Genomic DNA, 25834 nt, shown 5'->3' with positions numbered 1-25834 from the left:
GAGCGATGAAATTCATTCCAAGGTTACTAATTTCGATTTTTAATTTTTTTATCCCGATTTTGAAGACAGTTTAATTTTGGATTTCTTCTTGGTGAGTACCCTGCTTTAGCGTTAAGGCTCTTAATTCTTTTATTTTTTTTAGATTCTCGATAAATTTAGATCTTATTTTGCTAAAAAAATAAGAGAATTTTGAGTAAATTACTAATTAGTCACGATTCGAGATTTAATCAATTAATTAATTAGTAAATAATAGGGTGTGAATAATTGCCCCTGAACTTAACCGCGTTATTTATAAAAGAATTGGTATATTAAAATTAAATTAAATCCAATTAAAATGAAGTTTTTAGAAAAGAGACTCGCACTACAATTGCGGGTTTTCAACTCTGGAATTTTGCCATTGGAATAAATTGCCATTGCCAAGGTTATTAAAATTAAACTTGAGCGCAAATAGACATGTACGAGACATTCGTTTTAAATTTTATTTAATCATACCTTGTTAAGGAAAATTATTCCGCCATAAGTGATTTTAATGCAGCCATTAATATTATAGAAATTACGTAAATTAATTAAAAACTGGCTCGCTTACAATCACGTCTTAAAGGTCGTTTGAAATAAAAAATTAATTAAAATTCTTAATGTGCCGGGAAGATCGTAAACATAATGCTAATTAACATTCGCTGTTATTGACACTCTATTCTAAATTTCCGAGTAAAAAAAATTTAATTATTATTCAAAACTTGGCAAATGATATAACAAGGAAAATTCGGGGAAGCTTTTTAACTATAATTCTGGAAAGAAAACTTGACACAAGTTGTTTTACCATGACAAAACATAGCGTCATATAATCGCTATTCATTTTAAAGGGGTACTAAAACGCGCGACCAAAATAACCAAAAATGTTCCATTAAATTCGAAATTAAATTGCAGTTATGGAAAATTTAATTTAATGCGATATCATAGAATTTGTTTCGGTAATTGAGTTATGATTTGATGAAAATTTAAAATAGGTTTGTTATTTTGTTGTTAAGTTAAACCGTTTAAGTATCTATTCCTTGCGAAATGAAAGTTGAATCGCATTCTCTATAGTTAGCCCGGAGGTATTGAATATCAGCCTGTAAATTTTTCGGAAATGGGGGCAAATGTTTTTGAGGGTGAAACTCGTAATATTAACCTTAATATTACGATAACACAGTCAATAATTAAGTTTCAGTTTCATTCAACCTCCTTCGCCATAGGTCTTACATTCCGGATAATGTCTGGACAACGACTGGTTTTCATTTGTACTGTTGCGCTGTTCGTAACCACCACGTTTACTTACGCGAATCCTGTTGTCCGAGATGAACCGACGGTGACTCTGAAAAATGGACGTGTCCGAGGTGTTTGGAAGGAGTCACCAATTTCCGGGAAAATGGTGCGAGCCTTTCTGGGTATCCCTTATGCCCAACCGCCTGTGGGTAACCTAAGGTTCAAACCACCGCTAGAAACGAAGGCTTGGGATGGTGTTCTGGATGCCAAAGAGTTGAAGCCCTTTTGCGTCCAGAAAAGGCTTCCATTTCGCTTAAATGATCATTTGATGAACTTTTTCCCACCCGATGATCAGAAACCGTCGGAAGATTGTTTGTACTTGGAAGTTTACGTACCGGAAGTAAGTTGAAATATTTAACCAACTTTTTTGCCTATTTTAAACTGTATTACCGTATAGAATGTCAAACCAAAAACTCCCGTTGTGATATGGATATACGGTGGTGGTTACGCCCGGGGTTCAACCTCATTTGGACTTCAAGATGGCGTGACGTTTACCGCGGAAACTGACGTCATCACAGTCCTCTTCAACTATCGTTTGAATTTTTTCGGATTTTTATATTTGGACCATCCAGACGCTCCCGGAAACGTTGGATTAATGGACCAAGTACGGTTCCTCTTTTTCCAAAACCTTTAATTCCTAAACTTGACTTGACTTTTCAACTACTAGGTCATGGTACTTAAATGGGTCCGGGAGAACATCGAGGCTTTTGGAGGTGACCCCGGCCAAGTGACATTGGCCGGTTTCAGCGCGGGGGCTAGTTCCGCCGGCTTCCATATGCTGTCACCCGAGAGTCAACCGTACTTCCAAAGAGCTATTCTTCAAAGTGGCTCTCCTAACTGCGCCTTCGCAACCGAAGATAAAGACGTGGTGTATCGAAGAAGTTTGGAACTGGCTAGCAACGTTGGTTGTTCCGATAAAATGAACAACATCAGTGCCGTCGTAGAATGTTTAAATTCCAAAGACGCCTTTGATCTGTTAGACGATCAACCGCAATTTGGTTACGATCAGGTCTATATATTTCGACCAGTTATTGATGGCCAGTTCATCAAAACCAATCCTATGAATTTGATCAACAATTCAACGTTCATGAAGACCGTTAAAAAGGACGTCATATCCGGCATTGATAAAGATGAAAGTTCCTTGTTTTTGGCGGCGTTTTACCCTTTGAACTTTATTCTTACACGACCGGATGTTAAAGCTTCTTGGGATCAAATTAAATTCATCATGGAAGAGTTCTTCGGCATGCACGGATTGTCCAATGAAGTCATCAGAACTCTGTATGGATACGGGGGTAATAGAGTTGAGTACAACAATCCAGCTTTAAGGTACACTACGTCCGTACTCATAGTTTTAAAAGCCAAGGCTTAAAACTTAATTATTTTTAATTCTCAGAGCGATTATGATTGGTACGGACTCTATTTTCACTTGTCCCTCGGCGATATTTGAAAGATCCCTAGTTAAATCCGGTAACAAGGTTTACAAGTACTATTACGTACATCGTCCAAAGGAATTATGGGAAAGATACGGGGTTCCCGAATGGATTGGAGCCCATCATGGAATTGAGTTGATGCATGTTTTTGGAAAAGTTAGAAAACCTTCCGAAAAGTATTCTTTAGAAGAGCGGACATTCTCGGAACGGATCATGACTTACTGGGGAAACTTTATAAAATCAGGGTACAACATTATATAATAATTCCTAATGTTTATTTTAATTATTTTTAACCTTATAAATTTAATTAAGAAACCCAACTACGGCGCCTAATGGAGATAAGCAAGACATTCAGTGGCCCGTTCATACTTTAGAGAATGAAGAGTATTTGGTCTTATCACCCAATACGAGCGCAACCGGAAGCTTTTTAAGAAAGTCAAAGTGTTTATTTTGGGATGATATCGTTCCTAAACTTATGAAAATGCAAAATAACACTGATCGGGGTCAAATCCATTTACTTATAAGTTGAACTTAGTTTTCAGTAAACAAATTTCATAGAATTTATCATCATCACTCATTTTTAAGTACCTTAATTGTAAAATAATAATTGAAGTCCAAAGTTATGTAGGTATTTGTATTAAAATAGATTGTTTTCGAAACTTGTTTCTGATTTCGAAATTTGAAATTCGCGGTGTGTGTTGTTCCAAAAGCTTAAGGACAAGGAGTGATAATACATTCTCTCTCGAGTGTCTCAACCCTCCTTGGTGAACATGTATGGAACACGTGGTGGCCGACATCCGGTGTTGCCAAACAAAACTATTTATGAATAATAACTATGAAAATCTTTAAGCGAAAAATTCAAACTGTAAGTTTAGAAAATTACTGTCATATTTTAAATATGTTTTCGCTTTTAGGCAGATAATTATGCTCTTTTAAAATAATTTTCTTTACTATTATCTAATGACCGGAAACTACTGTTTGTTTCTCGTCCCCTTTTTTTAAGCGGGACTGAACATAAGTAAATTATATTTTGAATACTTTTAAACTCAAACGTTCGTTTACGTGTTAATTAAAATTTTGTTTAATATTTCTAGTTTATAGCGCAACGCGTATGAAGTGGAATCAATTTGGAGACGTAATACATCACTAGCCATAAAAATTCTAGACACGGTTCGGCCTCTTTGGGCTTATGTCCGGCCCTAATCCGCGGAAAGGCTAAAAACTATGGCGACCCAGGCGACTCGGGCCTGTTTTCAGTGTTAATTATATTCAATATTCTTTATGTAGTTACTAATAATAATCCCAATTAAGCTAGTTTCATTTAATTAAACGCGGTGCGCGAAGATGCAGAATGTATCCAACAATGTTGCTGAAAAGCTTCGCGAAAACGAAGACAACCAAAGTTCGCCTCGAGGTCGGGACTCATCACCCGTCAGGGGAAACCAAGCTGGACAAGGCTTAACAAATTATTTAAATGAATTATCAGATAGCGACGATGATTGTTCAGAGGTAAATTATTTCCGTAGCTTGATTTTTAATCCCCGAATCCCTTTCAACCGTCCCCTAATTACGAAATATCCAAAAAAACCAACGGATTTGTATATATTCGCGTCTTCGTATACGTTTTAAGACTGGTTTTTCCGAAACCAAGGCCTTAGGGTCAGATACGATCGTACGAAATCGTCGAAATGACGAAAATAATAGAACCTTAGGAACCTAGGCCTAGGATACGCCTAATTTTTTCGTACACTTAGGCCTAATTTTTTAAAACTAATTATATAAAGAGTGAGAAGTCTTAGGCGAACGATTTACAATTATTAATTAACCTAATGACGTTACTTAACTATCATTCAAACTCTTAAGGGCATCAGAACATATATTTCAATTTTTCCCCCCTGTACATAACAAAAGAACTATTGTATTCTATTATTTATTGTTTTTGTAGTTTCCTTGTACGTAATTTTGTTGATCTTCATTAACTTATAATAAGTTATTAGCGTATTTCAAGTTTTTTAACCCCAATCTGTTTTGAACTTTCTTTAATCTTATCATTTAGGCTTAAGTACATGTTTGGTATTTTATTGTATATAAGCCTTTTTAAGGATGGTGGTTTATCATATTGTATGTTAAGGTTGGACATTATCATTAATTAGGTTTATTAAATGTTAAATTAAAATGTAGACCATTAATTTGCAGTCTTTTAAAATAATAAAATGAATAAAGGCTTATATTGGTTAAACCTAATAATTATAAATATCATTATGATGTTATGTGTTACTTCAATGGTGTGTTTCTCTCTCATGAAAGGTCGAATCGTTCATCTTGGATCAAGCGGATTTAGACGACGAACCGACACTTGACACTTCCAAGTTTTTGCTCTCTGCTGAAGACATGGATAGTCCGGATTTGCAAAGTGTAGATCCAGAAACGCAAGCCAGATTGGAAGCTTTACTAGCTGCTACTGGTGAGCAGCTTAGAAGTTCCCTGTTACAAACATCATGTAAGCCTTTTTTCTTTTTCTCTCTCTAATTCTAAACTTAAGCAATTTTAAATTAATCAAAATAAAGGTTTTGAATTTGATAAACCTTAATAGTTAAAGGAAGTAAATAAGTTTTACTGATTTTAAACCATTGGTATTTCAATTTCGAAGATTACAGACATTTTTTAAATATTAGGCCCTGGTACAATTATTTTGGGTTCTAACCCGGGCCTGCAATTGTTTACTAGTCCTTCATAGCTCCAAACATTCCCCAAAAACTTGAGATAAAAGGCAATGGGCCAAGGATGAAATTTTGTGGCATAATTGTCTACTGAGAGAGTTCAGTTGGTTTAAGAATGAATAAAAAAGAGGGATGAAATGTAGAAATAAAAGAATGATCGTATTTTGTACATGGATAGTATTTAAAAATGAAGTATTAAAAATTTCTTATTATTTTAATGTCAGCGGATCCTGAGGTTCTAAGAAGATTGACATCATCGGTAAGCTGTGCCCTGGATGAAGCGGCTGCTGCTTTGACCAGGATGAGGTCATCTGATGTTGGTTCTCACGAAGAAAAGTAGGATATAAATCTGATCTTTCAAAATCCAAAAATTAACAAAGGGGGGTGGATGGGGTGCTTACAAACATGGAAAACTCAGGGAAAGGAATACCTGACAAAGAACTCTGGGGAATTTAGATTTTTTAGTAAAATTCAGGGAAATTTGTGAGGTTTGATTAAGTTTGCTCTGAAGGGGTTACTTCAACTATAAAAAATCCTATTGTTATTTCTCCATGGAATAACCCTGGAAAACTATGGGGGAAAACCCTGGATAAATCTATGGGGGAAAACCCTGGATAAATCTATGGGGGAAAACCCTGGATAAATCTATGGGGGAAAACCCTATAAAACTCAGGGAAATCTATGTGGGAAAAACCCTTCAAAACTCGGGTAATAAATGGGGGAAAAACCCTGGAAAACTCGGGTAATAAATGGGGGAAAAACCCTGGAAAACTCGGGTAATAAATTGGGGAAAAACCCTGGAAAACTCAGGGAAATCTATGGGGGAAAACCCTGGAGAAATCTAGGGGGAAAACCCCCTGGAAAACTCTGGGAAATGTACGTGGGAAAAACCCTTCAAAACTCGGGAAATATATGGGGGAAAAACCCCTGGAAAACTCTGGGAAATGTACGTGGGAAAAACCCTTCAAAACTCAGGAAATATATGGGGAAAAACCCCTGGAAAATTCGGGAAATATATGGGCAAAACTCTGAGAAATGTATGGAGAAACTCTGGGAATTATATGGGAAAAACGCTGAAACTCTGAGAAATGTATGGAGAAACTCTGGGAATTATATGGGAAAAACGCTGAAAAACTGAGAAATGTATGGAGAAACTCTGGGAATTATATGGGAAAAACGCTGAAAAACTGAGAAATGTATGGAGAAACTCTGGGAATTATATGGGAAAAACGCTGAAAAACTGAGAAATGTATGGAGAAACTCTGGGAATTATATGGGAAAAACGCTGGAAAACTCTGAGAAATGTATGGGAAAAACGCTGGAAAACTCTGAGAAATGTATGGGGATAAACACTGGAAAACTCTGAGAAATGTATGGGGAAAACGCTGGAAAACTCTGAGAAATGTATGGGGAAAACGCTGGAAAACTCAGAAATGTATGGGAAAAACGCTGGAAAACTCTGAGAAATGTACGGGAAAAACGCTGGAAATGTATGGGGAAAAACGCTGGAAAATTTTGGGAAATTGATACTAAAAGTTGTTGAAAGCCTGAGGAGACTGAAGTTGTTTTATTGCATGATTTAATTATAGCACCGGTAGAAGTTTAGCGGAGGCCTGCATTGATGGAGATATTGGAACAGTCAAACGTCTTTTAGAGGAAGGTAGAAATGTCAACGAAATAACGGAGGAGGGAGAAAGCTTGCTTTCATTAGCTTGTTCTTCCGGATTTTTTGAGCTCGCTCAGGTAATTGCAACACCTGAAAGAATTGAGTCCAACACTAGGTCACTATCGTAGAAGTTAGCTTTTCAGTTTCAAGATATTGTTTTTCATTTGTAAATGTTTGTTTTGTTACCAAAGTCAAATTTTGTATTTTAAAAGACCATAATATTTTTGTAAAGAAAAACGTACAAAGAAAGAAACAAAAAATGTTGCAACATAAATTAACCCATTCTGTAGCTTTTGCTGGCGACTCACGCGAATGTGGAAGACAGAGGTCTAAAAGACACGACCCCCTTAATGGAAGCTTCGAGCGCCGGTCACGTGGAAATAGTTCGACTTCTTCTAGCTCACGGAGCCGACGTTAACGCTCAAACGGCTCAAGGTGAACACACGCCAAAACTAACAATATTAATCCACGTTTCTTTTTGAAAAGAAATAATCTCACGGTCCAATCAGCTCCGTCCGATAACTAATCTAAAGAGATGGTTTTTGTTGTTCTTTTAGGCAATACTCCCCTAATGTTTGCATGCGCGGGTGGCTTTAGTGAGATAGTTCATTTATTGCTAGAAGGCGGCGCCAATGTTGAAGATCATAACGAGAACGGCCATACCCCCTTAATGGAAGCCGCGTCCGCCGGACACGTCGAAGTTGCCCGCATTCTAGTTGAACACGGTGTCAGCATAAACACCCATTCTAATGAATTCAAAGAAAGCGCTCTGACACTAGCCTGCTACAAAGGTACGTCCACTCTTTCATTACCTACCTTTGACGGTGCATTTACCATAGTGTGTCAAGTACTTGTCCCCAGTAAAATCATAGTTATATAATTTTGAAAGAATTCGTTTTGTCCGGTATTTTTTTTTTAAGTCATCTGGGTTTATGGGGTCTGCGACAAAGATGGTTTTACACTTAAGAATAAAGTAATGTTTGTAGTGTTGAATTTTAATATTAATATTGTTGGACATCGCAGTCGGAAGGTAAAGAAGTACACTTAAGTACTTACAACTGTAATTTGTTTTGCACGGTATTTTTTTAAGTTATCTGGGTTTATGGGGTCTGCGACAATGATGGTTTTAAATTACGCTTAAGAATAAAGTAATGTTTGTAGTAGTGTTGAATTATTTTAATATCGTTGGACATCGCAGTCGGAAGGTAAAAGAAGTACACTTAAGTACTTAACAACTATATTTTGATCTCTTACCAATTCAAAGGTTTTAATTGTTTTGAATATTTGAATATGATTTGTTTTAAGAATTGTTTGACTAAAAATACAAAGTCTTGACTTTTGAAACTAAATATTATGTGTAAAAGTTTTTTGTTTGATGACCAATGTGTACCCGCGTTTACCATGATCATTTTATGTTTTGCTGGCAAATATTTGCTCAATTACAATCGCGTCAGGTTCTAATTGTAATTAACCCGTCCCCAAAAAATAATTAGGTCATCTAGAAATGGTTCGTTTCCTGTTGGAAGCTGGAGCCGACCAAGAACATAAGACTGACGAAATGCACACGGCCTTGATGGAAGCCTCCATGGATGGACACGTTGAAGTAGCTCGGCTTCTCCTCGATTCGGGGGCGCAAGTCAACATGCCCGCCGATAGTTTCGAGTCCCCTTTGACCTTGGCCGCTTGCGGAGGTCATCTCGAGTTGGCCATGCTCCTTTTAGAACGCGGAGCCAACATTGAAGAGGTCAACGACGAAGGTTATACCCCTTTAATGGAAGCCGCTCGAGAAGGACACGAGGAAATGGTGGCGTTACTTCTAAGTCAAGGCGCCGATATCAACGCCCAAACCGAAGAAACCCAGGAAACCGCCTTAACCCTGGCGTGTTGCGGCGGATTTCTCGAGGTAGCCGACTTCCTAATTAAAGCCGTGGCGGACATAGAGCTTGGCGCCAGTACGCCCTTGATGGAAGCTTCTCAAGAAGGACATCTAGAGTTAGTCAAGTATTTGATTAACGCTGGCGCCAATGTCAACGCGACAACCGCTACCGGAGACACGGCCCTAACCTACGCCTGCGAGAATGGACATACGGATGTTGTGGACATTTTATTGGAAGCCGGAGCCGAGTTGGAGCACGAATCGGAAGGAGGGCGAACGCCTCTGATGAAGGCCGCGCGGGCTGGACATCTTTGTACCGTGCAGTTCTTAATCAGCCGAGGCGCTAACGTCAATAAGATGACCACCAATAATGACCATAATCCTCTCTCATTGGCCTGCGCTGGTGGACATCTGGCTGTTGTCGAGTTACTTTTAGCCCACGGTGCTGATCCTACTCATAAGCTAAAGGTGATTATTACATTCCACTCTCTCTCGCCATTCCTAATCGTATTAGCTGGCCTTATAAAACCGGTTATGCTCATTGTAATTCCTCAGGACAACTCTACAATGTTGATTGAAGCGTCGAAGGGTGGACATACCGCCGTGGTCCAACTCCTATTAGAATACCCCAATAATATCATAACCACGCCTCCACCTTCAGCCGATTTAACCCAGCTTAGTTCACCTGGCCCTGAAAACGAGTCGCCGCGAGTTCCGCCTCACAATGCTCACAGTGATCAAGCCGCTGATAGTGTCAGAGCCGCCAATAAGAACCAATCTTATTTGCAAGTTCTTCCATCCGGAATTCGTAAGTACCCGAGTCATTATTGTTCCTTCTCCCGCCATCATTGTTCAGGGTTCATACAAACCTGCAAAAATCAGGGAAATAAATAGTTGACAAAAACCTCATGGAAAATTCAGGGAAATTTGGAATTTTTAGTAAAGTTCAGAGAAATCAGGGAAATTTGCGTCAAACAGGGGCAAAATGTTCGTAAACAAACCCCCTCCATAGGATTAACATTACACTATTTTTTAGAAGCTCGTAACTCTGTTTCTGCTAGAGATACGGGGATATCCTTTGAGGATGTTATAGTCCAATTTGTCCCCCATCCAACCATACTGAGAACTTAGGGCTCCGACAAACAGGGGCCGAGTCCTTAAGCAAAACGTAAACAAACAAACCCCTCCATAGGAAATGCATTAGACCCAACTTTGCAGCCTCGTAACTCTGGGTCTAGTAGAGATACGGGGATGTCCTTTGAGGATGTTATAGTCCAATTTGTCCCCCATCCAACCATACTAAGAACTTAGGGCTATAACAAACAGGGACCGAGATATTAAGCAAAATGTTCAAAAACATGTCATAAGAATAGCGTCACACCCAACTTTGGAGGCCTATAACTCTGGTTCTACTAGAGATACGGGGATGTCCTTTGAGTATGTTATAGTCCAATTTGTCCCCCATCCAACCATACTAAGAACTTAGGGCTCCGACAAACAGGGGCCGAGTCCTTAAGCAAAACGTAAACAAACAAACCCCTCCATAGGAAATGCATTAGACCCAACTTTGCAGCCTCGTAACTCTGGGTCTAGTAGAGATACGGGGATGTCCTTTGAGGATGTTATAGTCCAATTTGTCCCCCATCCAACCATACTAAGAACTTAGGGCTCCGACAAACAGGGGCCGAGTCCTTAAGCAAAACGTAAACAAACAAACCCCTCCATAGGAAATGCATTAGACCCAACTTTGCAGCCTCGTAACTCTGGGTCTAGTAGAGATACGGGGATGTCCTTTGAGGATGTTATAGTCCAATTTGTCCCCCATCCAACCATACTAAGAACTTAGGGCTCCGACAAACAGGGGCCGAGTCCTTAAGCAAAACGTAAACAAACAAACCCCTCCATAGGAAATGCATTAGACCCAACTTTGCAGCCTCGTAACTCTGGGTCTAGTAGAGATACGGGGATGTCCTTTGAGTATGTTATAGTCCAATTTGTCCCCCATCCAACCATACTAAGAACATAGGGCTACGACAAACAGGGGCCGAGTCCTTAAGCAAAACGTAAACAAACAAACCCCTCCATAGGAAATGCATTAGACCCAACTTTGCAGCCTCGTAACTCTGGGTCTAGTAGAGATACGGGGATGTCCTTTGAGGATGTTATAGTCCAATTTGTCCCCCATCCAACCATACTAAGAACTTAGGGCTCCGACAAACAGGGGCCGAGTCCTTAAGCAAAACGTAAACAAACAAACCCCTCCATAGGAAATGCATTAGACCCAACTTTGCAGCCTCGTAACTCTGGGTCTAGTAGAGATACGGGGATGTCCTTTGAGGATGTTATAGTCCAATTTGTCCCCCATCCAACCATACTAAGAACTTAGGGCTCCGACAAACAGGGGCCGAGTCCTTAAGCAAAACGTAAACAAACAAACCCCTCCATAGGAAATGCATTAGACCCAACTTTGCAGCCTCGTAACTCTGGGTCTAGTAGAGATACGGGGATGTCCTTTGAGGATGTTATAGTCCAATTTGTCCCCCATCCAACCATACTAAGAACTTAGGGCTCCGACAAACAGGGGCCGAGTCCTTAAGCAAAACGTAAACAAACAAACCCCTCCATAGGAAATGCATTAGACCCAACTTTGCAGCCTCGTAACTCTGGGTCTAGTAGAGATACGGGGATGTCCTTTGAGGATGTTATAGTCCAATTTGTCCCCCATCCAACCATACTGAGAACTTAGGGCTCCGACAAACAGGGGCCGAGTCCTTAAGCAAAACGTAAACAAACAAACCCCTCCATAGGAAATGCATTAGACCCAACTTTGCAGCCTCGTAACTCTGGGTCTAGTAGAGATACGGGGATGTCCTTTGAGGATGTTATAGTCCAATTTGTCCCCCATCCAACCATACTAAGAACTTAGGGCTATAACAAACAGGGACCGAGATATTAAGCAAAATGTTCAAAAACATGTCATAAGAATAGCGTCACACCCAACTTTGGAGGCCTATAACTCTGGTTCTACTAGAGATACGGGGATGTCCTTTGAGTATGTTATAGTCCAATTTGTCCCCCATCCAACCATACTAAGAACTTAGGGCTCCGACAAACAGGGGCCGAGTCCTTAAGCAAAACGTAAACAAACAAACCCCTCCATAGGAAATGCATTAGACCCAACTTTGCAGCCTCGTAACTCTGGGTCTAGTAGAGATACGGGGATGTCCTTTGAGGATGTTATAGTCCAATTTGTCCCCCATCCAACCATACTGAGAACTTAGGGCTCCGACAAACAGGGGCCGAGTCCTTAAGCAAAACGTAAACAAACAAACCCCTCCATAGGAAATGCATTAGACCCAACTTTGCAGCCTCGTAACTCTGGGTCTAGTAGAGATACGGGGATGTCCTTTGAGGATGTTATAGTCCAATTTGTCCCCCATCCAACCATACTAAGAACTTAGGGCTATAACAAACAGGGACCGAGATATTAAGCAAAATGTTCAAAAACATGTCATAAGAATAGCGTCACACCCAACTTTGGAGGCCTATAACTCTGGTTCTACTAGAGATACGGGGATGTCCTTTGAGTATGTTATAGTCCAATTTGTCCCCCATCCAACCATACTAAGAACTTAGGGCTCCGACAAACAGGGGCCGAGTCCTTAAGCAAAACGTAAACAAACAAACCCCTCCATAGGAAATGCATTAGACCCAACTTTGCAGCCTCGTAACTCTGGGTCTAGTAGAGATACGGGGATGTCCTTTGAGGATGTTATAGTCCAATTTGTCCCCCATCCAACCATACTAAGAACTTAGGGCTCCGACAAACAGGGGCCTAGTCCTTAAGCAAAACGTAAACAAACAAACCCCTCCATAGGAAATGCATTAGACCCAACTTTGCAGCCTCGTAACTCTGGGTCTAGTAGAGATACGGGGATGTCCTTTGAGGATGTTATAGTCCAATTTGTCCCCCATCCAACCATACTAAGAACTTAGGGCTCCGACAAACAGGGGCCGAGTCCTTAAGCAAAACGTAAACAAACAAACCCCTCCATAGGAAATGCATTAGACCCAACTTTGCAGCCTCGTAACTCTGGGTCTAGTAGAGATACGGGGATGTCCTTTGAGTATGTTATAGTCCAATTTGTCCCCCATCCAACCATACTAAGAACATAGGGCTACGACAAACAGGGGCCGAGTCCTTAAGCAAAACGTAAACAAACAAACCCCTCCATAGGAAATGCATTAGACCCAACTTTGCAGCCTCGTAACTCTGGGTCTAGTAGAGATACGGGGATGTCCTTTGAGGATGTTATAGTCCAATTTGTCCCCCATCCAACCATACTAAGAACTTAGGGCTCCGACAAACAGGGGCCGAGTCCTTAAGCAAAACGTAAACAAACAAACCCCTCCATAGGAAATGCATTAGACCCAACTTTGCAGCCTCGTAACTCTGGGTCTAGTAGAGATACGGGGATGTCCTTTGAGGATGTTATAGTCCAATTTGTCCCCCATCCAACCATACTAAGAACTTAGGGCTCCGACAAACAGGGGCCGAGTCCTTAAGCAAAACGTAAACAAACAAACCCCTCCATAGGAAATGCATTAGACCCAACTTTGCAGCCTCGTAACTCTGGGTCTAGTAGAGATACGGGGATGTCCTTTGAGGATGTTATAGTCCAATTTGTCCCCCATCCAACCATACTAAGAACTTAGGGCTCCGACAAACAGGGGCCGAGTCCTTAAGCAAAACGTAAACAAACAAACCCCTCCATAGGAAATGCATTAGACCCAACTTTGCAGCCTCGTAACTCTGGGTCTAGTAGAGATACGGGGATGTCCTTTGAGGATGTTATAGTCCAATTTGTCCCCCATCCAACCATACTAAGAACTTAGGGCTCCGACAAACAGGGGCCGAGTCCTTAAGCAAAACGTAAACAAACAAACCCCTCCATAGGAAATGCATTAGACCCAACTTTGCAGCCTCGTAACTCTGGGTCTAGTAGAGATACGGGGATGTCCTTTGAGGATGTTATAGTCCAATTTGTCCCCCATCCAACCATACTAAGAACTTAGGGCTCCGACAAACAGGGGCCGAGTCCTTAAGCAAAACGTAAACAAACAAACCCCTCCATAGGAAATGCATTAGACCCAACTTTGCAGCCTCGTAACTCTGGGTCTAGTAGAGATACGGGGATGTCCTTTGAGGATGTTATAGTCCAATTTGTCCCCCATCCAACCATACTAAGAACTTAGGGCTCCGACAAACAGGGGCCGAGTCCTTAAGCAAAACGTAAACAAACAAACCCCTCCATAGGAAATGCATTAGACCCAACTTTGCAGCCTCGTAACTCTGGGTCTAGTAGAGATACGGGGATGTCCTTTGAGGATGTTATAGTCCAATTTGTCCCCCATCCAACCATACTAAGAACTTAGGGCTCCGACAAACAGGGGCCGAGTCCTTAAGCAAAACGTAAACAAACAATCCCCTCCATAGGAAATGCATTAGACCCAACTTTGCAGCCTCGTAACTCTGGGTCTAGTAGAGATACGGGGATGTCCTTTGAGGATGTTATAGTCCAATTTGTCCCCCATCCAACCATACTAAGAACTTAGGGCTCCGACAAACAGGGGCCGAGTCCTTAAGCAAAACGTAAACAAACAAACCCCTCCATAGGAAATGCATTAGACCCAACTTTGCAGCCTCGTAACTCTGGGTCTACTAGAGATACGGGGATGTCCTTTGAGGATGTTATAGTCCAATTTGTCCCCCATCTAACCATACTAAAAGATTTGGGCTACGACAAACAGGGACGGAGTAATTAAGCAAAACGTAAACAAACAACCCCCCTCCATTGGAATAGCATTACACTAAACTTTGGAGGCTCGTATGAACCCTTTGTTCCTTCTCCCGTCATTCTAAGTCAACCCGGATGTCAAAGTACCTAGTCTAAGTGGAACAATTTTAATATTGTACTTAACAGAAAAGCAAAACGAGGACGAGCTCCAGATCCAAGATACGTTTATTGAAGGAAACTCGGCGCCAGATTCCTCTAAACAATCTTCCCAACCCAAACAAACCCCACCGCCGCCACAAGTAGGAGATAGCGGCGGCGGCCAAGTCCCTTATCCGACTTCAAAATCGGGTGATGTCTCGAACATTGTCGCGTCTTCCTCTTCATCGCCGTCTTCTTCCTCTCTGGGAGCTGACGAGTTTATAGATTTCCAAGCTGGCAGTCCGAAAACGAAGATGAACGCCTCCGCTCAAGCCAACCATCACCACATTCAAGCGGAACTCAATGCTCAGAAGAATATTTTTGACAGTTTAACCGGAAATTTAACCATGTTTCTGGGAGCCGATGGTGAAAATGACCCGGAAAAAATGGGAGGAGGAGGCGAAGATAAGCGACAATTGACGCGAGAGTTGCAGTTTCAACATCAGCAACAATTACTCATCGCCCAGCAACAACAACTAGCCGTGGCTTTGAGACAACCGAATAGCCCCCAACAACAGAGACCACCCTTTGAAGGCTCGGCCGTCTCAGTTTTGAAAAAAGGTCCCGGTTCCTCTTCGCCCTCGTCCTCAACGTCTTCGGTAATTTGTAATAAGGAAGAACGCATTCAGAAGAAGATGGAGATACTAGAGGATATTCATCGGACTGAAAGGGAATTGCAGGAACGGAATCATATATTGGATAATCAGCAGCAATTGATGGGTCTGCCGCCGCAACAGCAACAACAACAGCAGCAGCAGCAGCAACATCATCACCATCACCACCACCATCATCATCACCATCACCATATTCAGTGTTTGGCTTCCAGTGGAAATGCCGCTACGAACGCGGCCGCTATTTCCACCGTTACTAGCGCTACCAATAATTTCCAACAGGTAATTAACTAACAAAGATCCTTGTGTCCTTCCTTAGTTCTCTTTGGGGCGGGTATCCGGAGACTTAACCTTCTTTCTTTAATTTGTTTATTCCGAAGGTGATGGCGACGAATCACGCTCAGCAATTACTGTTGAATAATACCGCTCTCCTAGATATTGGTTCTTTGGGAACTTCCCCAGGGACACCTAGTCCTCTATTAGGAGAACTATCCGGGTTATCCAATCACCTAGGAATGAGTTTAAAAACGACTCATCTGGCCGCTTCCACCACTACTGTCCCCGCTTTGCAATCGTACCAGCTTTACCATCCTCAAGCCACTCAGCCTCTACCTATGCCCGTCTCTCCCGCCTCGCCACCGGGACCACCTCCCCAAACCATCGCCCCCGTACCAGTAGGGAACGAGTCCGGTACAGGGAAAAGTGGCGGAAAGGGTTGCAAGCAGTCGGGAAAGCATGGCAAGAATAATAACAATCAAGGAAACAACTCGCAGCAGCAAAAACAACAGCAACAACAAGAGCAGTTGCATCAAAATCTTTTGGTGGGACCTTACCATCCTCATGGTTCGCCTCAACAAGTGGAGGGTGAACAAGGAGGGGACTCTGGATCATCCAAGGTACCCAATGATGGAGAAGAAGTTGAGAAACTCAATATGAGGAACTTGGTCATTTCGGAACAATTGCAGCAACATCTTCAACAGCAACAAGCCCAGCAATTGCATCTTCAACAACAACAACTTCAGGAATTGCAACAACAGCAATCCTTTATCTTCTCCGATATAGCTCCCGGTTTCAATTTGAGGAAGCCAATTCCAGAGTGCTTGGCGGACGCCATCGCGTTAATGCCTGGTGCTTGTAATCCTAATTTGACGACGGAGGGAACGCAGACGACCCATACTTTCCCCATTATCGATCCCGTCTCGGTCAGCCAAGCTTTGATTATGCAGCAACAACATCTGCAGCAACTTCAAAGCAGATTTGCTAAGGGTGAAATGACCAATGAAGGCGGCGGCGTGGCTGAGAAATCCGCCAAAGGCGCTAAGAATAAGAATAGCAAACAACAGTTGGAAATGGCCGTTTCTCAACAAAGTCCGCTTCCATCTCAACAGCAGCAACAACAAGTGCAGTTATTCTCTCCGCAACAATTGGCTAAGTTTCAAGCTTCATCCAGTTGCGATTTGACCAGGGGAAATATTGGTAATATATCCTTTGAGACAGCCGGTGTTTTGGCTTTGAGTGGTATTAACACCACCTATCCGGTCAACCTGACGGTGTCTCCCGCCAACTTGCCAATCTTACCTTCCAGCTGCGGGGGTGTGGCCTTTTCCAGGAGTACTTCCTTGGACGAAGGCTTAATGGTAGCTACCCCGGCTAGGACATTGGATACTTTGGGAGACATGATGGCCGGTTCGGCCAACCAAATACACGGAACGTCTCAAATCGCCACTGCTCAGACCATTTCGACTAGCCATTGCTTAGACGGAAGTATGGTTTCAACCAATATGGGGCTCTCCATGGCAACCTTGCCGCCCGACGCTGGCGCCGTCACTTCCGTGACTTCGGCCATGCCCACCCCTTTTTCAATTCCGTTTCACGCTTTGAATACTGTGGGTATCGCGGCTCAGAACCCGCCGGGAACTGGACTGTTAGTTGGGAATGTTGGCTTTGTCGCTCCTCAAATTCCGCCTCAACCGCAAAATAACCACCACCAACAGCAACAACAACAACAACAACAACAGATTCAGCAAGTCCAACAGCAAAACCACCACCAGCAGCAGCAGCAGCAGATCCAACCGGATCAACAGCAATCTTCTAAGGAGTCTTCGGATTCCGAGCGAGTACCCAACTTTATTCCCTTGAATTTAATGGATCCTCAGTACCCACCCGTCGACTTGAACTCGGAGACTGACAGCAACCACGATACCGCCCTAACTTTGGCTTGCGCGGGAGGACACGAAGAGTTGGTTAACCTTCTATTGTCACACGGCTCTGATATCGAGCATAGGGATAAGAAAGGATTTACCCCCTTGATGTTAGCCGCCACCGCGGGTCACGCTGGCGTCGTTGAGATCCTATTAACCCACGGCGCCGAAATAGAAGCTCAGTCGGAGAGAACTAAAGACACCGCTCTGTCTCTAGCCTGTTCCGGCGGACGATACGAAGTTGTAGATATCTTGCTTCAAAAAACCGCTAACAAAGAGCACCGAAATGTCTCCGACTACACCCCGCTAAGTTTGGCCGCTTCCGGTGGATACGTCAATATCATCAAGTTATTGTTGAGCGCGGGAGCCGAAATCAACTCCCGAACTGGAAGTAAACTCGGAATATCTCCCTTAATGTTGGCAGCTATGAATGGGCACACTGCCGCTGTCAAGTTGCTCTTGGATATGGGCAGCGATATCAACGCCCAAATCGAGACCAATCGAAATACGGCCTTGACCTTGGCTTGCTTTCAAGGGAGACACGAGGTCGTTAGTCTCTTATTGGATCGGAAGGCTAACGTCGAACACAGAGCCAAAACTGGATTGACGCCACTTATGGAAGCCGCCTCCGGAGGTTACGTCGAAGTTGGTAGAGTTCTGCTCGATAAGGGAGCCGACGTTAACGCCCCTCCCGTACCATCGTCCAGGGACACGGCTTTGACCATCGCGTCGGACAAAGGCCATTACAGATTCGTGGAACTATTATTGACCAAGTAAGATTATAATCTTTTAAAGTCTTTCCTTTTCAGCCATCTTACGTATTGGGCTTTAATTGCAGAGGGGCTTCGGTAGATGTTAAAAATAAGAAAGGTAACTCTCCATTATGGCTAGCCGCGAATGGCGGTCACTTGGACGTAGTTCAACTACTAGTTAATTCCGGAGCTGATATTGATAGCCAAGACAATCGTAAAATATCGTGTTTGATGGCCGCTTTTCGTCGAGGACACGCGAAGGTCGTTAAGTACATGGTAAAACACGTCACTCAGTTTCCATCCGACCAAGAGATGACGCGTTACATCGCCACCATCAGCGATAAAGAATTACTAAAGAAATGCCACCAATGCACCGAAGTCTTGAGACTGGCTAAAGAAAGACAAGCCGTCGAAGCTAACAAGAACGCCAGCATCCTACTGGAGGAATTGGACATGGAGAAGTCGCGCGAAGAAAGTCGTCGAGCCGCGGCCGCGCGGAGACGCGAGAGGAAACGCAAAAAGAAGAAGGAACGCCAAGAGCAATTGCGCGCCGCTAAGGAAGCCGCGGGTGGAGATAAAAAGTCGGGGGATAACCACGCGGGTAACCAAAGCAGTCCGTCTGAGGAGGAAGACACGGAAGACGAAGATGAAGATATGTACGACGATGATGAAAAGGAAGAAAAAGACAACTGCGCTAATAAGAAGATCATCGCTCTCAAAAATCTTAATAATAAGGAACCAGTCAATAAGAATGCCAACAATAATAACTCTAGCGCCTACAGTCTACCAGTATCATCCCCCTCCGTTAGTGTCGTGACGTCAACGACCAACACTACTACTACTACTACGACAAACGTCACCACCCAAAGCCAAGGAGCGTCGCAGCAATCGCAACAAAGCAAGCAAAAGAATAAAATTGTTAATCACGTAGATAAAGTCGAGAAAGTCTCTCCCGAGGTTAGTAAAGCCGAGCCCAAGAAGACGGACAATAAGTCCCCTTCCGATAAACCAAATCTCAATAAAGTTACTGGTACCGGTGTGTCCGTTATTATCCCAAATCCGAGTTTCGTCGACGACAAGAAGAGTAAGGAGAAACCCAATGTGAAAGATAAGAAACCAGTTAAAAACGCGCTTCATAAAGCGACTAACGCCGCTTCCACAAAGGTTGAGTCTAATAATATAACGAGTAATTCAAGTATCTCTCCCGCCACCGCCACATCCGCCTCAACATCAATTACCACCAGTAATAACCAGAAAGATGATAACCATCGAAATAATAACAATGCAAATACCAATAAGAGTAAACAACAGCAGCAACAACAAACGACTAATAAGCCAGAGATATCGGTGGTATCTTCCCCAACCATCACGTCGACAACAACGACGGTTTCCAGTGCCCCGGTGCATTCTTCGATGGTACCCGTCTTGATACCAACCTGGTCGCCATCTTCGACCGCCTCTCTTTCCCACTTCAGTCCAATTTCGTTTCAACCACCCAAAGTGGCTCTTCAACGGACCAATCCCAAGAGCGGCGGCGGTGGTCAGAAAACTGGTGGACTTAATACTGGCTGTAACGCGAAGAATGATAAAGTTAAAGACGACAAGACTGATAAACTCGCGGCCAACTTGTAAGTACTTTTTTTTCTTTAACTTATAGGTGGGTGGAATAGACTTAGGGTTGGGTTCTGGCGTTGATAGTCTTTAGTCTCTGGCGGCGCGAATGCTTCTACTCTTCTCTATCGTTTGTTCTGTGAGGCGCTCTTATTCTTTCTAGGAGCGGTCTAACTAACTCTTTCCACGGCCTTGACCTGGACTCTCCGTCCAACTATGTTTCGGCCAATTCTTCCTCTTTACAAGCTCTAAAAAATCCAGTCACCACTTTTGTTGCTTCCAGGAAAAATCAAAAAAGGGAAGAAGGATGGAAGGAAGTCGTTCGAAGGTTAGTTGTCATGTGTCATGTGTCAATCTAGGCCTACTAATAGTATTTCCAAGCGGGATTCGGTTTAGTCTTCAACGTGAGATTGTAATTCTATTTACAGAAAACAAACTACGTCGCGAGCGGAAATCGCGTACCTGAACGCTCCCAGAAAGGTTTGCGTCCCGGCCAACGCCATTAGTCGAGTAATTGGACGCGGTGGCTGCAACATCAATACCATTCGCGAGGTTTCTGGCGCTAATATCGAGGTTGAGAAACAGAAAGGGCAGGGAGATCGAAACGTCATCATCCGAGGTAATTTGGAGGCGACGAGACAAGCTCATCAATTGATAACTAACCTAATCAAAGAACCCGATAATGAGATTGAAGAGTTGTTAGCCAAGTCTGGCATTACGCGATCGGAACCAGTTGGCGGCAAGGAGAGTGGCGGCGGCGTTTCGCGTACCTCTAGTAAACTAACCAGTAGCGCTTCCGCTACCCAATTAGGCTCCTCATCTTCCTCTTCTAAGATATCGGCTTCGCCTCGTTCCATTTTGCCAGTTAAAGCCTTGGCCTCCAATAAAGCGTTTATGCCAATTCCTAGCCTTCCCGTTACGGCGGCGCCACCTTTCTCTCAAATGATACCTCTTACTATTAATAACCTGGCGGCGGCGGCGGCGCCGCATCACCCGGGATCCGATGCCCACGCGTCTTTAGCTCCTTTCTCGCGCAACACCCAACTAATTCGGCATTCGAGTAGCGATCTACCTCCTAAACACGAGGATCAGATAAGCGATAAGCATCCTTTTCCAGGAAATAGAAACGCCATTGTTAGTGGTAAGCAGAGTAAATCGTCCCAATCCAATAACACCACGAGTACTAAAACTACAGTATCCTACACCATGGCGGTTATAGCTCCTGGGAAATCAACCAAAACCGTAGCCGCCGTTAGCTCCGCCTTGGGTGGTGGTAGTCGACTTGTTTCCAGCGAACAAGAAGCTACCGGTGGTAAGAATAACCAGGATCAACTACATCCTATCGCTAAGAGTAGTTCCACACCGTCTGTTCTACCTTCGAATAATTCCGCCATCGGTAAGCATTCTGGTAACTCGCCCGGACAAAATCAGTACGGCTCCGATTCCTCGGATACCGTCGTACCAATTGGTTCAATAACGGGATCGGCCTTCCCCAAACAAGCCTCGCATCAACAGCAACAATCGTCTCAACAACCGTCATCCGGATCTTCGAATAAGTCGATTCAAGATCATTCGAACGTCGGCAATGTGGCCACGCCCGAATATTCTCCGTTTAACAATATCTTCAGTAAAGTAGCTCAACCGAGTGTCTGGGGACAAAAAGATTCGAAGGAAACCAAGCCGAATTTCGCTAGCGTAGCCGCGGTGGGCGTCACTTCGGTGGCTTCTAGTTTTCAAAATTCAAATACGTCACAGAGCTCTTATTCCCTATCGTCTTCACCCAGTTCCGAAGCTAATCACCTTCTAACCGCCGCTAAAGCTCCCGGTTATCGAGGTAACCTGTCGGTAGCCGTCTGTACGTGCAGCGTCACCACCAGGCACTCTGGAAATACGATAGCCAATACCAGTTTCGTGCATATTACCAGCGAAACGGCTTCCGTTATCGGTTCAGTCACCTCTCTGTCGCCGAATCACAACTCTAATAACGTCACGTCGCGACAGGATAACTCCAATAACAACGAGAAGTATAACGTGGGAGGTTACGAAGATAGGTCTTTGGCCGAGATGAAATCTCACCAAGAGATTGTGGCGGCCAGACTAGCGGAGAAACATTACGGTTCTTCTCAAGATGGTCAGATGCATTCCGGGTCGACTCAGGGTGTGGGACAATCGTCGCAACAGCAACAGAACCATCAAAATTTCCTGTCAAAAAGCTACAACGCGGCCAACATGAAACAACAAGAAATGTTGCATCACTACTTGCAGCAGTTTCATCAACAGAACAACAATCAACAACAACAACAAGACAACGCCGATAATGGTTCCGGAAACAACCCGAATGACGGTGGAAATGGTTCATCAGGAATGCCCGTTGTTCAAAGCAACTTGAACCCGAATGCGCCTGACTTTTCGAGTAGAGCGCCAGTTATGATGGGAATGAGAATGAGACACAGTCCTCTATCGACTCCTAATCCTACGCAACAGGTTCCTCAACACAATAGACTACCGAACCCATCTCAACCTTTCTTGGACGCGGCTGGCAACAATTTCCGACCCAGCAATTCCGCCGTGAACTTGCCATTCCCGCAACTCGGCGGAATGGTTCAACCTCCGGCAACCCAAAACCTGGCGAATTTCCTGTATCCTCACCCGTTTCCTCCACCACCACCGCCGCCTCCCAATGGGCCTCAACAAGCTCAACAACCGACCCATCAACCTAACGAGTTCCCGATAGCTCCGGCTGGAGCCATTGGACCTAATTTACCACCTACCTTGGGAGGAATGAACGTTCCGCATCCCATGGCTGAAGCTCATATGAGATTCACCAATTACTTGGGCAACTATCAACAGCAGTTGCACAATATGGTTCAAAACAATATCGGAAATATGGAGGCGGCGGCCGGGAGCGGTAACTTTGTTCAAGGAGAAGACTTTGTATCTAGAAGCGGCCATCAAAATAGTCCCCAAATGAATGCCAATAGAGGTAAGTCCGCGAGGCACTTATCTTCGCCTAGCTTTGATTTTAAGGGTTTTACTGAGGTTTTAATGACTTAGACGACAATCCAGCTACCGTCTCCAACACTTCCTCGAGCGGTGCTCGACCTTACGGTATGGGAGGAGGACTCGAACAAGGGGGAATGAATGAAGACGACAAGAAACTACCCCGGCCTATTGGGACCGAGAGAGCCCTGAAGAAAGCGCCAATGAATAATATGGGTGAAGGACCCGGACTATGGTCTTATAACACCATGGGAACGTCTCGTAAGTACTTTAAACCTTTCTTTATCAACGTACGCGAGACGGTACCGTCCGTTTTACTTAAGTTTCGCGATCTTTTTTGGTAAGATATGAAATCAGCTGGTGAATGGGGAAACGCTTCTCACCCAAATCATACGGGACACATGGGGGGACATTCTGGATTAGGATTAGGAGGACCTCAACAAATGGGACACGGAGAATTAATGCCGCAATTAATGTCTAACAATGTCGGAAGTAATTTCATTCGAGAGGGATGCGATATGCACGTAAGTGTTAAGTTATTTCTCTTAATTGGTTTATCGGACTTTAAGAGCGTTCTTCGGTGGTTAATGGCCAATGTTTGTCCTCCCTTTTTGTTAAGTTCCTTTCGGGTTCGTCTACGGGTGGAAATGTCCCTAATTTCATGAATGGAATGTTACCCCATCAAATTCCTCCGCACATGTATTCGGCAAGTGGATCAAATAGCAACGCGAGCTCGGGTGGCGCTCATCAGTTAGTGGGTAACAATAGTGGTGGCGGCGGGGCGGAAGGTGGTGGTGGTGGCGTGGGCGGCGCCAACGATGTTTGGAGTCGTGCGTCAATGAAATCGGCTATAGGGGAAGTGCCACCTCCTCCGCCACCCGGTTCCGATAGAATGGTTCGTAAATATCATCTCGACGCGAATAATTCAGGTTTCATGACTTTAAATTAAAATTAGAAAAATTAAATTTTTAGTCGTGGACATCTTGGAACCCCCGCCAATCATGATGACCACTGTGATTTATAGTAAAAAAAAACAAAAAAAACCTTAAAAAACAATAAGGCTCCTTAATATTATATAAAAATAAAAAACAATATGACAAACATGGCCCCTATTGTATCCTTGGGTCCCTTATCCCTTTTTCAACACGGATTAAATTTAATATGAGGAAAAAAAAATATTACAAACAAACAAACAAACTTTAAACACGAAAAAACAAAAAACAAAAACAAAAATGTTTTAAAAAAATTTCTTTTCCAGTTGTTTTTTTTTTTTTTCAAATTTTTTTTTTTATTATTTTTCGTTTGCATCTCATCTTGAGATGAAATTTTTTGATTGCAAAAAAATATAATGTAGATTGCTTTATAAAGGCTTTACTCGCAAACAAACAAACAAACAAACAAAACATGTTATGTAAAAGAGGTTAAAAAAAAAAGAAAAAAAACATTTGTAGTAAAATAAAACCAACTTTTTGTCATCATATATATAATAATATAGGCCTATGGATTACTTCAACTTGGGATATTGAAACGGAGATAAAATATTATTAACGATGTAATAGCGTTGTTTTGGGCGACAAAAATATGGCCGCCGATCGCTCTGGCGAAGGAAAGGAAATGGAATGGAATGGAGTTGTAATGAAAGAGTATACAGTTGACATAATAATGAATTCTTCATTTCGAAAGAAAGAAAGTAAAGTAAAGTAAAGTAAAAAAAGATGAAATACAAATTTAAGCGAAAAAAAAAAAAAAAAGAACCCCCCAATTTTTCTTCCCCAGTTATATATATTTCCTGTTTTTTTCTAAAATTTATGACTATGCTAATAAATACTTCAACATAATTTCTGATATTCAGGTTTAGTTAATTAACAAATTAAGTTTTTATTAAATTAACTCGACTATAATGTAATTTTTCTTTAGGTATTCCGATATTAACGACCTGTTTTTTCTTCCTTCAACCTAGGAGGATAAAGGTAACGGTTTTTTACTCTTTCCACAGCCCACTCGATCACGCAAGTTGCACGCCCGATAAAATTTAAAAATATCTACACGTGCAGTGAACACGTGGCGGCGTTGCTTCAAAGGCCTAAGCTAGCGTGAAAAACCCGCTATATTTTGAATTGGTGACGTGATGCGCGTAACCAATGTAACTAGGTGCGCGTGCGCGAATCTCAAATCGGAGAGGCCGAAAGCTAGCTGAGCTCTAAGAACGGCCAGTAGAAGATTCCCTCACCCCCCCCCCCTAGCTTCAACAACTTTTCGGCACGTCTCTAAAATTATTATTTATTAATTTTTCGTAGATTGAAGGTATCGTTCACCAAAAAGGTATGCCTAATTATAATAATTCCTAAAATATTTAGTTTTCGCCTAATTACATCACGTCTTTCAACGTTTACGTAGAACAAAAACCGTTTACTTCCGCTAGGGCGCCTCCATACCTTTTTTCGGCTGCGACGGAAGCACAGTCACTATGACGACTTTAGTCTTCCTTCCGGTAGCTCTACGCGCTGCCCGACCGTTATTACGTTACGCGGTACGAGGCTTAATCGGGTTACATCAAGCGTGAAATCATGGCAAATGTAAGAAATAATGTAATCGTATTTTATTTTAGGAAATATATTATACAATTTAAAGTTAATTATGATTTTTTTCGTAGGAAAATGTGAATG

At 42.7% G+C, this 25834-nt stretch overlaps 2 protein-coding genes across 6 annotated transcripts; both read left to right on the top strand.

Annotated features, from left to right (window-relative positions):
• The first annotated feature begins 300 nt into the window (after positions 1-300).
• LOC149654879 (cholinesterase-like) lies at positions 301-3394 on the top strand. The gene is made up of 5 exons (XM_089846577.1): positions 301-1645; positions 1703-1909; positions 1973-2631; positions 2699-2980; positions 3048-3394. The coding sequence occupies exons 1-5, from the start codon at positions 1130-1132 to the stop codon at positions 3262-3264; spliced, it is 1881 nt and encodes a 626-aa protein (XP_089702703.1). The 5' UTR covers positions 301-1129; the 3' UTR covers positions 3265-3394.
• Positions 3395-3927: 533 nt separating this feature from the next.
• Positions 3928-25013, top strand: LOC149654878 (uncharacterized). 5 transcript variants are annotated; one of them, XM_089846575.1, is made up of 17 exons: positions 3928-4244; positions 5043-5235; positions 5680-5791; positions 7045-7198; positions 7412-7556; positions 7679-7912; positions 8615-9465; positions 9553-9805; positions 14982-15886; positions 15985-18578; positions 18644-20185; positions 20332-20496; positions 20597-21309; positions 21388-23151; positions 23223-23429; positions 23514-23692; positions 23788-25013. In XM_089846575.1, exons 1-17 carry the CDS (start codon positions 4080-4082, stop codon positions 24115-24117), a joined length of 10506 nt encoding a protein of 3501 aa, XP_089702701.1. In that variant the 5' UTR covers positions 3928-4079; the 3' UTR covers positions 24118-25013. The 5 variants fall into 5 exon arrangements, with proteins under 5 accessions (XP_089702701.1, XP_089702700.1, XP_089702702.1 ...); XM_089846574.1 differs by having other exon boundaries at positions 20597-23151; positions 23788-24063; positions 24141-25013; XM_089846576.1 differs by having other exon boundaries at positions 20452-20496; positions 20597-23151.
• Positions 25014-25834: the final 821 nt, after the last annotated feature.

This window comes from Phalangium opilio, unplaced genomic scaffold, assembly GCF_054372755.1.
Source record: "Phalangium opilio isolate 3A_F unplaced genomic scaffold, DU_Popi_V2 ptg000079l_1, whole genome shotgun sequence".
NCBI lineage: Eukaryota > Metazoa > Arthropoda > Arachnida > Opiliones > Phalangiidae > Phalangium > Phalangium opilio.
Note: the sequence above shows the minus strand (reverse complement) of the source record. Positions and strands in the feature narration are given on the sequence as shown.

Excerpts from the sequence above, each read along its gene's own strand:
- LOC149654879 (XM_089846577.1), top strand. The coding sequence starts at position 1,130 with ATGGGGGCAAATGTTTTTGAGGGTGAAACTCGTAATATTAACCTTAAT. Across the intron at positions 1,646-1,702 it reads TGGAAGTTTACGTACCGGAA|AATGTCAAACCAAAAACTCC; the intron begins GTAAGTTGAAAT and ends ATTACCGTATAG. Across the intron at positions 1,910-1,972 it reads ACGTTGGATTAATGGACCAA|GTCATGGTACTTAAATGGGT; the intron begins GTACGGTTCCTC and ends TTCAACTACTAG.
- LOC149654878 (XM_089846572.1), top strand. The coding sequence starts at position 4,080 with ATGCAGAATGTATCCAACAATGTTGCTGAAAAGCTTCGCGAAAACGAA. Across the intron at positions 7,913-8,614 it reads GACACTAGCCTGCTACAAAG|GTCATCTAGAAATGGTTCGT; the intron begins GTACGTCCACTC and ends AAAAATAATTAG. Across the intron at positions 15,887-15,984 it reads CTACCAATAATTTCCAACAG|GTGATGGCGACGAATCACGC; the intron begins GTAATTAACTAA and ends TTTATTCCGAAG.